Source organism: Lycorma delicatula, chromosome 6 (genome assembly GCF_047948215.1).
Source record: "Lycorma delicatula isolate Av1 chromosome 6, ASM4794821v1, whole genome shotgun sequence".
Taxonomy (NCBI): domain Eukaryota; kingdom Metazoa; phylum Arthropoda; class Insecta; order Hemiptera; family Fulgoridae; genus Lycorma; species Lycorma delicatula.
Genome location: NC_134460.1, coordinates 11,966,204 through 11,984,310, shown reverse-complemented (window position 1 = coordinate 11,984,310; position 18,107 = coordinate 11,966,204). Strand labels below are relative to the sequence as shown.

At 29.3% G+C, this 18,107-nt stretch overlaps 1 protein-coding gene across 2 annotated transcripts in view; it reads right to left on the bottom strand.

Moving 5' to 3' along the window:
* The window catches only part of Msp300 (Muscle-specific protein 300 kDa), a 764,465-nt gene that overhangs the window by 457,846 nt on the left and 288,512 nt on the right, over positions 1–18,107 (bottom strand). Inside the window, exon 2 of one of the 2 annotated variants that reach the window (XM_075369200.1) lies at positions 11,311–11,608. The exons of the other annotated variant lie outside the window; for it this stretch is intronic. Within the exon in view, the coding sequence (XP_075225315.1) occupies positions 11,311–11,458 (148 nt within the window). The 5' untranslated portion in view covers positions 11,459–11,608. The remainder of the gene's footprint in view (positions 1–11,310; positions 11,609–18,107) is intronic. 2 annotated transcript variants of the gene reach the window in all.

The window sequence follows — 18,107 nt, the reverse complement described above, 5'->3', positions numbered from 1 at the left end:
TATATATATATTTGTTCGTTTCACTAGTAAAATAATTTAAAATCTATATGTTAAGTTTTTTTAACTTACTTGAAAAATACTCCGGTTATCATCAATATTATAATTGAATCCATTCATTATTTAATTTACTGCCGGGTAATATAAATAAATATATTAAGTAAATGATAAATTTAAAAAGGGGTTTTTTTAAAGTAAAATAAAGTTAAATATTGATTTAACATGTTTTTCAAGTTATAGATATTTAGCCTACCGAAAAATAAAATCCTAAATATTTATTTAACAGATATATTGTAGAAGAAATATTTACAATAGCTGTAGATAAAAATTCAGGGATTATTACTGTTAAGTCAACAAATCTTCCCAAATAAATCAATAAGTGATACGTTATTTTACAGGCAAGGTACACCCAAATAGTAACACTAAGTGGATATAACAACAATTAGTTTAACTAGTCATGCATCAAAAATCTTAACTAGAATTTTATACAGAAGAATTGAGAGGAGAGTGGAAGAAGTGTTAGGAGAAGACCGATTTGGTTTCAGGAAAAGTATAGGGACAAGGGAAGCAATTTTAGGCCTCAGATTAATAGTAGAAGGAAGATTAAAGAAAAACAAACCGACATACTTGGCGTTTATAGACCTAGAAAAGGCTTTCGATAACGTAGACTGGAATAAAATGTTCAGCATTTTAAAAAAATTAGGGTTCAAATACAGAGATAGAAGAACAATTGCTAACATGTACAGGAACCAAACAGCAACAATAACAATTGAAGAACATAAGAAAGAAGCCCTAATAAGAAAAGGAGTCCAACAAGGATGTTCCCTATCGCCGTTACTTTTTAATCTTTACATGGAACTAGCAGTTAATGATGTTAAAGAACAATTTAGATTCGGAGTAACAGTACAAGGTGAAAAGATAAAGATGCTACGATTTGCTGATGATATAGTAATTCTAGCCGAGAGTAAAAAGGATTTAGAAGAAACAATGAACGGCATAGATGAAGTCCTACGCAAGAACTATCGCATGAAAATAAACAAGAACAAAACAAAAGTAATGAAATGTAGTAGAAATAACAAAGATGGACCGCTGAATGTGAAAATAGGAGGAGAAAAGATTATGGAGGTAGAAGAATTTTGTTATTTGGGAAGTAAAATTACTAAAGATGGACGAAGCAGGAGCGATATAAAATGCCGAATAGCACAAGCTAAACGAGCCTTCAGTAAGAAATATAATTTGTTTACATCAAAAATTAATTTAAATGTCAGGAAAAGATTTTTGAAAGTGTATGTATGGAGTGTCGCTTTATATGGAAGTGAAACTTGGACGATCGGAGTATCTGAGAAGAAAAGATTAGAAGCTTTTGAAATGCGGTGCTATAGGAGAATGTTAAAAATCAGATGGGTGGATAAAGTGACAAATCAAGAGGTATTGCGGCAAATAGATGAGGAAAGAAGCGTTTGGAAAAATATAGTTAAAAGAAGAGACAGACTTATAGGCCACATACTAAGACATCCTGGAATAGTCGCTTTAATATTGGAAGGACAGGTAGAAGGGAAAAATTGTGTAGGCAGGCCACGTTTGGAATATGTAAAACAAATTGTTGGGGATGTAGGATGTAGAGGGTATACTCAAATGAAACGACTAGCACAAGACAAAAAAAAGAAAAGTGGATATAAATTGTCTGATCGATTAATAAAGGGGAAAACTTTTACCAATATAGTAAGAGTTAATAATTTTAATAACTTTACGTTATTTTTCCCAAATAAAATCAGTTTAAAGAAATTTCTGCTATAATTTACAAACATTAAGGTATGCTCTTAACTATTTTCAAGTTGTAAATGTAACATCGTCAAAACTGAATCGGTATTTAGTAGAAAAAAAAATACTTGATTGATTAATGGTTATTTGATCTAGAAACTAAAAAGAAAACTTCTGATAGATTAATTTAAGAGGAGATAAGTAGTTAATCGATTTTATTATTCTCATTGTCAATGTCAACGATAAATAGTTTATTACAGTAATTATTTATTATTATTGATAGCTTAGTTTCGTTATTTGTAATGAAAAATATTTAAATTATTTGAAAAAAAAAGTATTAATATCATTCATTACATGTACCGATTAAATTGCGCTGAAAAAAACTCAACGCACGATTACATATGTTATATGCTTAGTTAGTTAGATAACGCCTGTTTATTTTCTTGGTTCTTTAGAAAACAAAATTTTCTATTCATAAGAAAAGCGTCATTAAAATCTCCGGAACGGTTTAAAAAAGATTTATTTTTTGACTTTTTGTTGGTTTTTGATTTATTTCATTGTTTGATTAGTTATGATGTGTGTAACTGGAAAGACTATTTTTTGGATTTTCTTTTCTTTTTGTTTTCTAAACTTGATCGATGTTGTTTGGGCTCATCTTTGTTTAGATTAGAAGCGCTTTGAATTAGATGCACAGAGAGGTTTCGATGGAAACCTCTTTGAAATCTTTTAAAAACGCCAGTTAATTATAATTTTAATAATTTTTAAACGTTTCCCTTTAATATTTTTAATAAATAAATAATAGCAATTATGAGTCGAAACAAATATTTGATTCTTTATTCGGTGTAGTAATATAATTCGTGGGATCTCATTTCTTTGCTTAAGTTACGTTTAACTAGAAGACCGTACCCGAATGTATTTAATTTGCAAATCAATAATTATTAGTAACTGTGTATTTCACTGGATAGAAGAAACATCAATAGATTACACTATACATTTTAACCGACTCCAATTTAAATCGAAATTACGGCTATTGGATTAAAAACCCATTTTTTAAAAGCTTAGCGATCACGATTTCAATATTCAATTAATACTGCTGCAGTTTTAATATTACTTTTAAATTAAAAAAAAGAAAACAATTTTAAGCGAATCAATTTACGAATCGATTATGAAGTGATAACTGTTGATAAAGACAAGTAATTATTTTTATACAGAAAAATTTGTTTAATCTAAAAGAAATTTCCATAAATTAACGGCGTTCAATTTTTATAATTAAATTATATAATCTCCTTAAGATAAATGTAATGAAATTTGCATTAACTGCCAAACGAACCGCCGAAAGGTGTTATTAAAAATAAAAAGCTTATAATCATTTTTTTTTTTACAATCGCTTTGTTATTCTGGTCATAATTTATCAATTACACCGATTATACTAAATGAAGACGGTGTTTTTTACATGGAAGACGAAATAAAAGTTTATACAGAATAATCATACAGTAAGTTATAAACAAAACATAATCTATATTTTTGAAAATAATTTAATAAATTAAGAAAAATTTGCAACAAAACAGTCGGCTACTGAAATACTAATTCTTACTTTTGGAAAACAATTTCGCCCTGATATTAAGCCTCCTCAGCACTGTAGATTTTATATAAAATAAGCTCACGAAGAATACTTTTCCCTGCTGAGTAAGAAGACCTTGAATGTATATACACTGTTTCAAAAGTAGAAAGAAATTAATTAATCGCTTATACTATCTCTCACAATCATTGTAATGCACATAGAGGATGCCAGATACATGTGGCGATATTTACGGTTCGTTTCTCTGAGAGTAGTAATGCATATTATACTGCCAGCCCTTGAGATAAAGAAATTAAAGGTATCATTTATGAATTGAATATTTAGTGCAATTCATAGGGCTTGGCTTACCGGTATACAATAGTATATTCGGTTACTAAAAAAAAATAAAAACGAGAAACTACTTTATTCCTTAAACCTACTTTTTTAAGGATGCATTTTAATATGAAACATTTCTTTATAAAAGGTTTTAAACGAAAAATTAATTTCGTTTACTTTGGGAGGTGTTAAATTTTGAAGAAAAAAAATAAAAATTTTGTTAACCGAACGAAAGATAATTAAAAAGATTCCGGTTTTAGAAATTTAAAATGTGACATTTTCAAAGGCAGCCGATGTATTTTGCTCGTTAATCCATAATAGTATCTTATAAAAAATACAGTAATATTAACTCACATGCTGTAATATAAAATAAACAACACGAATTTAATACGGGTAAGTATGCGTACTGGTTTCTATCGTTATGACAATGTTATTAAAATACGAGAGGAAATTAATTCTCAAGAAACAGCGTAAATTTCCCCAAGAAACTTTCAACAAAGTAAACTAATTAAAATGTTACATTAAGAGCTTGAAACCTGAACTATAACTGATAAATTATTACCACACATTAAAATTTAAAATCGGTCAATAAGATTATAAATATAAAATAAATTCAATTATAGAAATACGTTATAATTAATTTTGATGAAATCAATATTTTTATAAAATCGAAAAAAATATTGAATTCAGGCTTCCATGAGAGAAGAAAAAACATCATGGCTCAAATGAAATCAGGAAAATATTATTTACTTCAACATGTCGTTTAATATTTTTCCTTGAGAATGAAAGCAGCGTATTAAAACCGAAAAGAAAACATTAATTTATCACATTACATTATCTACCATAGTCTTTCCACGGTTATACAATATGTAACGCAACTGAGGTACAAGGGCCAATAATTAAGATAAAAGAAGAGGTGTCTACGATTGCTGGGGAGGACATCAGACGGGTACAGGACTAGTTGGAGAGGAGAGGCCTGCGACTGTGTCCACAAAAAACGGGAGCGGTAGCGTTCACGGACAGCGGTGACTTTCCCCGATTGACCTTCGGGTGAGGGAACACCGAGTGGATATCCCTAATTCCGTATTCCTTTACGGTACTCCCGTTTGGCACAGAGAACTGGAGGTCGAGCGAAATCGACGCTTGTTGGAGGGTATACACAACGTCGCAATACTCTGCGGGATGCGGCCGCATACAACTCTGTGTCGACCTAGGCGGTAATGGTGGTTGCTGGCATCCAATCACTACAACATTTGGCTGGCCACAGGAGGAGACTGTACGCTGTGTTACACCGTCAAAGTTCATTCGAAGCGATGATTATCGAGTGGCAGGTCAGATGGGACGCCTCTCATGATGGCCGATGGACCCACCGATTCATTCCGTGCATCAGGACGTGGTACGGAAGGAAATTCGGTGAGCTAAGTTATTGGCTAATCCAATTTCTGACCGGTCACGGAGCATTTAGAACTTGCCTGTACGGGAAACGATGGGCGGACGATGAGGGGTGCCCGTACTGAAGCCAGACGGACACTTTTCTGAGTGTGACAGTCGGGCTGGTGAATGTCAGGCGTGCGAGTTGCTGATGAGAGCGTTGTACAGTGAGAACATTGTCAGCAAGATGTCAGAGAGTAAACATTGGTTCTCTATTATCTCACTTTATGTCGCCGGGGTAATGCAACAAAAGGACTGGGGAGCGATGGGTTGAAAGACAGCCCTCTGTGGAGTCGCTAATCGTCCGGGCTTGCTCAGGTGGGCGGAGGCGAGGAAACAGAGACGCTCCTAATATCCGAACTGAAAAAGATCGAGACCCAGGGGGGGCCCTCTCCAGAGTGCTCCTGTTAGAGGTAATGACGATAAAGGATCGAGTCCCGGCTAATGTGATTCGGGGGGGGAGCTGGGAACGGTATAGCCAGGCCTGCTTTATCCTGGTGGTTAAGAGACGATGGCGAACTCCCAAGGTCTTGCTAATGCTTAACTGCGCATCTGGCCCTCGGAGGAGGGATTGGTGAGATAGAAGGTTTAGTCGGCAGGGCGCAGGTACACATACGAATTTTTAATAACATCTTGCAGAACCTGTTAGCAAATCGGACAATTCGCCCGTAAATCGGGTTCCTCCGATTTACCCCCAAAAAAAAGAAAAAAAGGGCCACTGATTAGAGTTGCTTTTTCTGAAATTAATAATGATTATAATATATAGGTAGTCCCTAATGTGAACAAATTTAAGGTGTGTGGTGTGTTTGTGTATGTGTGTGCGCACACCACTTGTAGGGGTGAATTTCATTTATACTACGTAACTGTCTGAATACTATGTAATAGTATTTTCAGTTCACTGAAACCAACACATTTATTACTTTCCCTAATATAGACATTTTACAGCTGGCTTATAATCATTGCGATTACGGTATTCAAAACACACATACATACAGAGTGCATCACCAAGTTCTCCCGAGACTTTCATAACCTAATCTATTTGTGAAAATAATGGAAAAATCAAATAATGCAAATAACATAAACGTATGTTCTAAAATGCTTCGTTTGCGAGAATTACGGCTAGTAAAAAATTTCACTCGGATTTCACCTACCCTGGTGAAATGAGGTCGTACTGAAATTTTTAGAACATTACTTACGGGACAGAATTAGCGATTTCTTGTGGTTTTTGACCGTAAAAATCGAATAAAATATGGAGCCGTATCATCATAGTCTGAGAAATCTGAGGTGAAACCCTATAAATTGAAGTAAAAACCCTGTTTTTTATGTTCGACGTACAAAAACTTTGTAAAATGAGTAATAAATACAAAAACCTTTTAAGAAAATTTGTAGAGCATCTAATTTTGAAAAAATGATGTAAAATAAGTTGAATAAAACAAAGAAAGGTTAGATGGATTAATAAAAATATAAAAAAGAAAAGATCTCGTATGAAAGTAAGTTTTTAAAAAATGTATACAAGCAACACATCTATCGAAAATAGATGTGTTGTTTGTTAAATACTTATATATAAATTACAATTAATTGATTTCTCGAAAATGCTTGGTTCTTTTTTTTCACTATTGTATTTGGTAAAATCAACAATGTATTTTATGAAGTTATCAGTTTTCTATATTATTGGGACATCTAAAAAACTTTGTAGAGCAACCAACAAAGGAATAATTTCTTTTTGAACAGGCTTAATCGTTTTTAGCAATTTAGGTTAGATTACCAATACGGGTCTTATGACTTAATCAAATTAATGGCATTAGTAAATCTTTTTTTACAAAATCCTACAATTCTTCATCCCTCTTTGTAAATGGGATTCTGATAGAGCAAATTTTTATGTAGGTGCTTCTTTAGCGATATGTATTGCGCAAGAAAATCGTTCCGATATACAAAACAATAGTTTACTTGTCCAGACACATTTATCTTGCATAATATGCTCATTAATTTCTGTCTCATACAAAAAAAAGGAAAATATTCATCTTAATCGTGTAAATTAACAGTTGGAGTTTAATAAATGGTGGAAAATGGCTTAAATTTTTTCAGTTCGTCAAATCCAATCGCTTTGAAATTCATCAGGTAGGTAGAACAAAATAAACCTTTTCTTATTTATATTTTTATTAATTGTTCAAAGTTTTCACCGATTGATTAATCAGTATAATATATTGGAAATCTCCAAGTAATTAGTATAGTTTTGTGGGTTCGAGAAACAATAACTAGCTGCGTCTCTTGTTCGCGTAATGAACGTACTTGTTATTTCTGATTCATCGGATCAGAAAATGTTGTTCATTTGAACACAATAGATTAGCGGTCGGGAAACGGAAATGAAGGATCCACGAGTTAAAAATACAGCAATTCGGTTGACCTTGACGTGTCTACACCGTCCGTATGAGGAATCAAACGCTCGCTAACCTTCTGCATTATCCGAATACATCCTACACTTATCATTAAAAAATCACGATTCGTAAAAATGAAAATATTAAAGTTCAGTCTAAACATTTCTTTTTTGCACGTACGGTATATTAAAATCCTTAAAAGGTAGCAAAAACTAGACTATAATTTTGTAAAATTGTGTAGCTTTCAATAATTTTCGATATGAATCCTATAATCAGTAACGCAATTAATATTGTTATTTTGTTGTTTTGTTTATCTTTTAAATCCAGGATATACGTTAAATTAAACAAAATAATGAAAATATATTACAGCCGACTCCTACTACTCAAGGACAGCTGCGTGGGTTTTTAAAAGTAGCAAACTTGACGAGTGGGCTTATAAAAAATTAAAAAAAAAAAAATTAATATTTATACAAGTACAAAGATGATAAGCAACAGAGTAATTTTTTTACTGTACATAAATTATAAATAAAATTATTTTATTACTTTTTTCGCTCTAAAATAATTTAGATTTAAGTACGCTAAGTATTTGTGACCGTAGATACAATAGTAACGCAGAAAATATTTAAAAATTACTGTACCATTACATTTTTGGAAAAATTATTTTTTAAATAATTTTACTATTTATACAAAGTTACCGGAATAAATTTATTTTTAGTTTTTTTATACAACTGAATTACATTTTAGCAATAAGTTTTATTCAATTAAAGCAAGATTCTTTTGATAGTACCGTTAATTTAAATCCAATAATCATAAAGTATATTTGAGTAAGAGTTGTAAGGAATTAAAAGTATATGTTTGGAGCGTAGCTTTATATGGAAGTGAAACTTGGACGATCGGAGTACTTGAGAAGAAAAAATAAGAAGCTTTTGAAATGCAATGCTATAGGAAAATGTTAAAAATCAGATGGGTTGATAAAGTGACAAATGAAGAGGTGTTGCGGCAAATTGATGAAGAAAGAAGCATTTGAAAAAATATAGTTAAAAGAAGAGACAGACTTATAGCCCACATATTAAGGCATCCTGGAATAGTCGCTTTAATATGGAGGGACAGGTAGAAGAGAAAAATTTTACAGGCAGGCAACGTTTGGAATACGTAAAACAAATTGTTAAGGATTTAGGATGTAAGGGGTATACCGAAATGAAACGACTGGCACTAGATATGGAATCTTGGAGAGCTGCATCAAACCAGTCAAATGACTGAAGACAAAAAAAAAGGAATTTATAAAGATAAAATAATCTATTTACAAAGTTTCAAAGTAATTACGTTTTGAAATACATTTTATCTGTTCGAAATAAATTTTAAAAATATGTTTTCCTTGAAAAAAATATTCTTATTTTAATGTAACTCAAGCAGTTAATTTTTACTTTGAATAATCATTAAAATAGTTGGATACAAAAAAAAAGCTACAATTTCTATCTTGTTTATAAAACAAACAAAAAATTAATGATCTGGGATAAAAACTATAAGTATCGTTTAAGACAATGAAAACGGAAAAAGTTAACGAAAAACCATCAAAATCACTCAAACATTCACCTCAGATTGCTCAAACTACCCACTAGGTAAGTTTAACTTGCAAATCAGTTTCACGAAACTCAGATCGAATGTTTTTATGTTAACTTTCCGGTTTTTAATGGGATCTTCTAAAATGACAATTAGCACTTTTGTCAACAACTTTTTTTTTAATTTATTTTTTTATCATTTTAGGTAAAAATACTATTATAATTTTCCAAAAGTATTATTTATTATTGTTATTTTACCTTAATTTAATGGTTTTTTTTTTTTTTATGTTTGGGTTTTAACCGATGATAGTAGTCTAACAATCAAATTCACATTCAATTTTACTAATTTCATACCAAAGCCATCCAGTTATATAACACATCTTTCTAATGGTATTCTCCGGATGACATATTTCCCTACCGAGTGGAAACTTTCAAAAATGGGTTCTGAAACAGGGTAAATATATTCATGGGTCTGGTTCTTCATCTGGATCGTCATTCAACGTGGAAGGTTCATGTGACGGAGAAGAGAAAGCAAGTTAACATCAATTTTAAGGAACTGTACCGATTGTTGGGCAGGAGGTATGAATTATCTTCGCCTAATAAATTACTTTTATACTCAGAAATTTTGAAACCAATATGGACATATGGCAAGACAAGGCGAGACAAATTTTGAAATCAAACAGCGGTTTCAGAACAAACTTGTTAGTTGTATAACTGAAGCGCCGTGGTTTACTACCAACAGTGAAATCCACGAATATTTGGATCAACGATAAAACAAGGAAGAAATACGTTTCAGTTTGAAATATGAACTTCGGCTAAATGATCATGTTGACCGCTTGGCCGTAAACCTCCTCTAAACGACGAAGATGTTAGAAGACATCTTTACACCTGAGTGTTGTGTATTAACCAATCCTTCATTCCCTTCCACTATGTTTCTGTTTTCACTTTAATTTTTCTATTTGGATTTTTCTTTTCTAAATGAAAGAATCCATTTTTTATAATTCTTGTTATTGCTTTCTACTATACTACTGATAGTGCAGTTCTTCAAAACTACCTCATGTACCTTTTACTGTCAGAAGTTCTTTCTTTGTTAAGTACTAGTACGTAATTTTTGAGGAATTTCTGTGGAACGTCATTTTTAATATGAATATGTGTGATATAATTTACTTAAAATTCCTTTTTAAAATGTAACCGATTGTAAATAAAAATTTGAAAAAAATTTATTGGATATCATTTGTTTCAAACTTTTCATAGATATATAGAAAAAAGTTGATTATAACAAATAATTAAATAAAAAAATAAAATGATTGAAATTATCAAATTATATATTATTATCAAAAAGAGTACTTATATTAAAACAAAAAACGGGCAGGATTAAATAGTTATTAATATTATTAAATTAATTAAATATTCACAACCGGTAATAAATGTATGGTGTGATAATAATAATCTTTTTTCCCTGAGCGTAATAATACTATAACTATTTCAAATACGTGTTGCAATAGTTGCTTATTATAGCAGTATTTATAAGTATGAGCTCACGTAAACGGTATTTATGTTAAAAACACGTTACTGATAAGAGAGTGACATACAAAAAAAAACTGTGTGTTTGGTTTGTGTATATATATATATATATACCCAAACACACTCACACACAAACACATTTGTTAAGGTAAAGTAGGACCTAGTTTTATCTAGTAATAACAGATAATATTTGTTTTTTGATATTAAATGAATGCATTATAATTGAAGTGTTTCAACGGCGGATAAGTATTATATTTATTTTACGTTACACTGCGTTTCTTATTTTTATTTTAAGTGAAACGAACAATTATATACTAAATTTACTTAAATATTCCTGCTCTATAATATTAAAAAAATATATATATGTTATAACAATATATTAATAAAATTATAACAATTATAATTACAATTTAAATTACAATTTATATTTTTTTATAATTACAATTACAATTAATTATATTAATAATATATATATAATATATAATATAATATATATATATATATATATATATATATATATATATATATATATATATATATTATATATTATATTAATAATATATTAATCAATTAATTACAATTTATAATTTTTATAATTACAATTATAATTACAATTTAAATTATAACAATTAATAAAATTATAACAATATATTAAAAAAATATATATGTTATAACAAGAAAGAGAAGACGGTTTGTTAACGAGGTACTGTAATACCGAAAAATATATATATATATATATATATTTTTTTTTTTTTTTTTTTTATCATACCTTCCGTAGTAGTTTTTGTATTAACTGGTGGTGTCTTTTTACCAGCCCATATTTTTTCAAAAAAACTAACTTTATCTTTTAATTTTCGACCACTACCCCCACCACCATCCTTGGAGGGGGTTCTGCTACCATCTTTGCCGTTTTCCATGACGAAGATTGGACACACTGAACTTTATAAACTCCTCCCACTTGTCTTTAATAACAGTAACACATTATTATTGTTAACGTCACATTATTTTAACAAATCATTATCACACACATTATCCAAAGTTTTGATGTCACAAAATGTTGTAAATTACTATATAAAGAGATAAAAAAAAAAAAAATAATAAATATACATATACAATTGCCAACATTTGCTGTTAATAATCGTAATAACGTTAATTAGAAAAATTTTACAAAAGTAATAACATTTCTTAATATATTTATTTATTTATTATATAAATACGAAAGTAGCAAAAAAATAGTCGTACATGCAGACAAACCTGTTGTAATGGATACGATAAGTTAAAATATCTAACATGATATGAATTTTTGAACAAATTTCAGTTGTACTTTATTTTTCTTAATTTTTAAAAAATAAATAATTTCATTAATAAAGAATTTAAATTACCAAATATTTTTTTTCAAAAATACTGTGTCAAAAACAATCTTTTCAATTAAAAATGTTTTTTGTACCTGATAAGAAACTATACTGAAATGAAACGACTAGTACTAGATAGGGAATCTTGGAGAGCTGCATCAAACCAGTCAAATGACTGAAGACAAAAAAAAAGATAAGAAAATGATAAGACAAAGAATTTGAAAGACAAAGAATTTCAAAGGAATTTGAATTTGAAAGGGTACGGGTTTTTTTCATGTCTCCACGTTTCATGGCCCAGTAGCCTCCACCAAAAAAGGTGAGAGTAATTTTCGTACTTATGTACGTACGTGTTTGTTGGCGTATTTGAAGCTTAATAACTTTTGACTGGTTAAACCGATTTTGACGAATGTGGCACAGCCGCTCGTGTATATGGGGAAATTTGTCGGTAAAGGTTTGCGATGAATAAATCTATCGGCGAGGTAGATAGTTTCTTTGGGGTCATTTTCTCAAAACTTTGCAAACGTAAACGCACTTTATATTAATCTCAGTATATCCGTATAAAGATTTTTTTTTATAAATGCGTATATAGAATTCTATTATAATAAATAATCTTACCGTTTAAAAAAATTTTTTCCCCAAATTTTTCTCCTTCCCCAAAAATCGAAAAAGCTAACTTTTTATTTATTGCATATTTTTTTAACACAGTTTGTTTAATTATGGATTAAAATACAATTTTTTTTAATTTTTTTCATTTATCATTATTTTCTTTTACGTAAGTATAAATAATAATCTACGGAAAGTATAACAACTTTGTTGTCAGCTTTTTTGATTGCTAAAGAACTTTTTTTATATTTTTGTATAATTACTTCATCAGGAATATTAATTTTTAAAAAAATAATAATTATTATTATACATAACTTTGAAATTAAATGTAGAAAAATACGTATTGCCCATTGTTAATTAAAAACGGTTTTAATTTTTAAAATTCAAGTCGCTATTAATAAATTAATTAACATGTCAGAGACGATGTTTCATCTTTATAAGTTTTAACTTTAATACTTCCATGTTTTTTGTTTTTTTTAAAAGTAATTATTCTTATCAAACGCTCTTCTGTAATAATAAATAACAACAAAAAAAAAGAGCGTATAGGATACGAAATTTAAATTTATTTATTAATTAATTATGTTACTAGGATGCATTTTGATAATGTATTTTTATATTACACAGAAATTTAAACGTATGTTTATAATTGAACGAAAATTAGGTCGCTATACGTAGATTATTTTTTCATTATTTATTTAAAAAAGAAAAAAAAATCCTTAACGTATAAACAGAATTTCAATTTAACGCTGGAAATAATTTTCTACGCGATATTTTCATGACTTAAAGTAAAACTGGCATAAATAAATAATATATATCGGTCAAAAATCTTTTATAAATTTACTTCACAATTATTTTCTGTTAAAATTATATCTAAAAATTTAATATATCGGTCATCTCCTCTTTAATTCGACAAATTTTTTTTCAAAAAGATCAAAATTTTCTTCTGTTTTGCTAAGAAATGAAAACAGACCAAATGTAAATTTTAATTAAATTTAGGGTTGAAGCTAAATTCTAAGCATTAGGCTGGATTATCAGAGCCTCCCAAACTAAATGAGATTAACCTAAAGGACATAGGAACCCACATATCCTCAGCCAAGTTCCAGCGAGAGTTATGTTCCCATTTTCCATGTTCCACGTACAGCTTCAAGCTTATGTGGCGATATCTTGAAGCAAAAAAAAAAACACTATACAAAACTTCTTGAAAAGACTAATCAAGGATAAGGAAAAGAACTGAAAACCTGAGAACGGAAGAATCTTCTCCTACAGGGACCATGAAATGAAACAAAAAATCCACCCAAAGGATTGATATACGACCACTTCGTTTAACGGGTCCGCACAACCTCCGATCAATTTTTAATAAAAAGTTATAATAATAATAAATTTAGGTAAAGGAAAAGCTTCATCGAATTTTCTTGATAAGAGATCATGATCTACTTATGTAAGTTAAATAAATAATTTTTAACTATATTTTTTTAAAGATTTTTTTCTATGATATTAAATATCGTTAAAGTAGCGTTGAAGGAATTTTATAAGATATTCTATTAAGAAGCGATAGTTACATTCAAGTTTCAAGAACGATGAAAAAATCTACCATCTCGAAAGTTCTATTAAGAAGCGATAGGTACATTCAAGTTTCAAGAACGATGAAAAAATCTAAAATCACGAAAGTTCTATTTAGAAGCGATAGGTACATTCAAGTTTCAAGAACGATGAAAAAAATTTACAATCTCGAAAGAAAATCCGATGAAAAGCTAAAAGCCAAATAAACATTAACCAGTAATACTAAAACCTAATAAAATACCAAACAGAAAAGACTACCGAAGTAGAATTTTATTTTAATATAATTATCAATTAATGATAAATACAATGAGTTATTTGTGAATAAATTAAACATCATCAATTACGGCACTAAAAAAATTTTTATTTAAACAAAAAGCTGAAGATGTGCTTTTACGAACATTTGTTAAAAATTTACTATATTGAAATAGATTTATAAATTCACCGATATTTTTTTCTATTCATGGAAAATAAATAAAAAATATATAAATAAAAAATTATAAACTTTATCTGATAGAATTACTGAAACTACAAATAAATAAAAAATCTGATGTGGACAACACGTGACTTCCTTGTACGTCTATTAAATTACGTTTACTCAGTATATAAAATTTTATTTTTTTAAAACTTTTCATATTTTTTTCTTCTTATTATTGAATTATAATTCATCGTAAAATTTTTTACAATGATTGGTTAATAATTATTAATAAATCAATATACTTATATTTAAAAACAAAAAAGGTTCAAAAAAAAAGTTGATGTAATCTGATTCGAACCGATGTGCATTCCCCAAAGATCCAAATATTTCATTAATTAAACTTTATTTGGCTATAACTCTAGAACAAATGGAAATACGAACCGCTTACGATATATCGTTGAAAAGCTCTCAATGAGAGCTTTTTACTGCAGATAAGAAAAAGTCCAAAATTCAATTTTTTTTGGATTTTGAGCTTTTTTGGACACTTTTGTTCCAGTCGATTGCAATCAAAAGGAGAGTTGTACAACTAGATGTTACAAAGTCCTAAATCCAAAATTTCAACATCCTACGGCTAATCGTTTTTGAGTTATTCGTGATACGTATATACAGACGTCACGCCGAAACTCGTCAAAATGGATATTTCCGTTGATATCTGGAAACCGAAATTTTTCGCGATCACAATACCAATCACCGATCACAAGAAAAAATATTCTTTTTTTTTTTTAAAAAAAAACAAAAGGAAAAAAGTTAAGCTCAGTACATTAGTACATTAAATCTGGGCTTATAATTAAAATATAATATTTTTTGAATTAGTATTTAAATTAAAACTTTTACAAATAGAACCAAATTAAGAAAAAAAAAACCTATAAAAAGATTAGTATCTCTAAATTTTGGTACCAACATCAAAAAGTCGTTTTTGAAAAATAATATGTAACCAAATTCAAAAAATTTGGTTTTTGGTCCAATTTTTAAAAAATTTAGATACACTTTTCTTCAAAAATCAAAATTTTATTTTATTTAAAAATTAGTTCACTTAACATTTCGGTTAAGCCAACAAAACGTTGCCACTACAAAAAAACCGCTCGCAAATACCTTAAAGAAAAAAAAATATTTTTCATTTAAGTGTAAAAATGTCTTTTATTTCTTACAAGAAATAATAAGGGAAAGCTGTATCGAGTTTTCTAAAACAGAACAGTTATTGAGTTTGTTAACATTTATTTAAGGAAAACTCGATAAAGCTTTCCCTTTACTTGCCCTTCCTGGCATTGTCACCCTAACATCATAGTTCGACGCGTTTTTTGAGCCAACTTTTTTGAGAACGGAGATGCATCAAATATGAACATGAGAGTGACAATGTTAGGAAGGGGAGAAAATAACACTCAAATTAATTATTACAATCCTAGCGGAAATGTAAAATATTGTGAAAAAAAATTATAATAATAATAATAATAACAGTACGGTATTTCCGTCAAGTGATGGCACGATAAATAACAGCAAAAGGACCTGTTCACCCTCTTTTTTTGCTCGCACACATATTGGTTATTTGAGACCGAAGGTCATTAATTTTTGTCTATTAAAAGGAGTAAACATTAGAGCGAGACATCGACTAAAATATATAACTAAATACTTATAAACTGATGCAATATGTAATATTGCAATATTCTCTTAATTATTTATTACCGAAGAATTATACAATTTAATTTCCAAGGTAGCAGTTTCATACTTTTTAAGATAAAACAAGCATAATATTACTCTATTGAATCGACAAAACCTTTTATTAAATGCATACATGTAACTTTTCTTTTAAAAAATTAAAAACTTGTATTTTATTGTACGTACATTATGGAAAAAAGGTACTTTAAATATTTTTAAAAAAAAGAAGAAAAATATCAATAAAATTGAGAAGTTATTCTAATAAAGAATGTACTTATATCATTATAATGTTAGCACGCAATAAACTCTTACTTTTTTTCCCTTTATTTTAAGAGCGATGAATAAAAAAAAGTTTCCTTCTCATTAATTTAACGTAATTTAAACAGTTAAAAAACTTTATCAATCACACGAACAACTTTTTTATAACGCTTAAATAGTAAATTAAAATTTAATAATATTTAATTTTTCAAATTGATAAAATTGTTTTTATTTTTCAAAAGATTTATCATTTTAAACAATTTTTCTAATGGAGCATTTCTTGACGGAATAAGGTAAATTATTCCAATTTTTTTTTTCTTTACACTAACTGTTTTAGTTTTTTTATGACTGTAACGCATAAGAACCACCAGATATACAAAAGGCACCGATTAGAATTACTTTCTTTAAGGGTAATGGTGTTCCCTGTAAAAGCAGTTTTTGCGGTAAACAGAGCTATTAAGATGTTATTTGTCGAGCTGAATATCGTTATATTTTAGCAGGCTAAGGTTGATGATATGTAACATTACGTTGAGTTCGGTGAAAGAGACAAAGGGAAATAAATCCACTTATCATTTTCTTTAGTAAATCTGATACTGAATCCTGATTGTTTTTGAAAGCGTTTCGCTATTCTTGAGTGACGAATTTCTCATATCAGGTCGATGTTATCATTTGATTGTCATCTAACAGATACGGGTTTGATTTATGGTAGTTTGAAGGGCTACCGAACATTATAGTGGAAATACGGCAGGAAAAGTGGGATACCACTCTTGTCAGTAAATTTATGCTTCGACTTATTGCATAAATCATTCGTTACTCATAGAATAAAAGGTTGGTATCACTGACAAATAATGGGAAATCGCTGTTTATGGAAGGTGAGTATCGTTGATTTTATTTCACGAAGATTAAGTGGGGATAACATATTATTTTGATTCGTCCGTAAGTGGAGGATTTGTGGAAAAGACTGCGTTGAATATGCTTTACCGAGAGCTTATTCAAACGCACACGAGATAAAAACAATGTTCAATAGCAGAATAAAATTCAAAATTTGGCGGGATTTTACAAATTACGTATTAACCAATACGAAATTCTTCGAGATTGTAGTTTAACCGATATTTGTTGCCGAGTTATTCAAGAATGTAGTCGGATAAATATCTAATCAAAATGGAAAATTTCTAGTGAAATTTTATGTCCGAGTGAACTTCAGTGTGATAAAAACGATCGACACTAAGGAAAAGGGAAAAAGAAAGGATATAGTCATTGAAATATTTGAGTGTAAACTAGGAAAAATAAATTACACTAACGGGTTGATAAATAAAGAACTAACAAAAAGAGCGAATGAAGATCGTAATCGGAACACAATTTAGGGTAGAAAATCAAACAAATGGGACAAAACCGAGGGAATATAAAGACTGATCACAACAGAGCTACAAGAATCACTGCGAGGTCCAAAACCGAGAGGACGTAGAAAACTAAAGATTATTCTTCAGGTGTTCGTATCCAATTAGGCATATAAGATGTAATATTTTTTACAAAGAACTAATAAATTTATTTTATTTTGAATCTTTTGTTATAGATACAGTGTGGGAATCCCGTTGACATCCTTATTAGGATCATTACTGTCTTTCCCACCGTGTCTACATGTGAATATACATCTGTATAAAAACT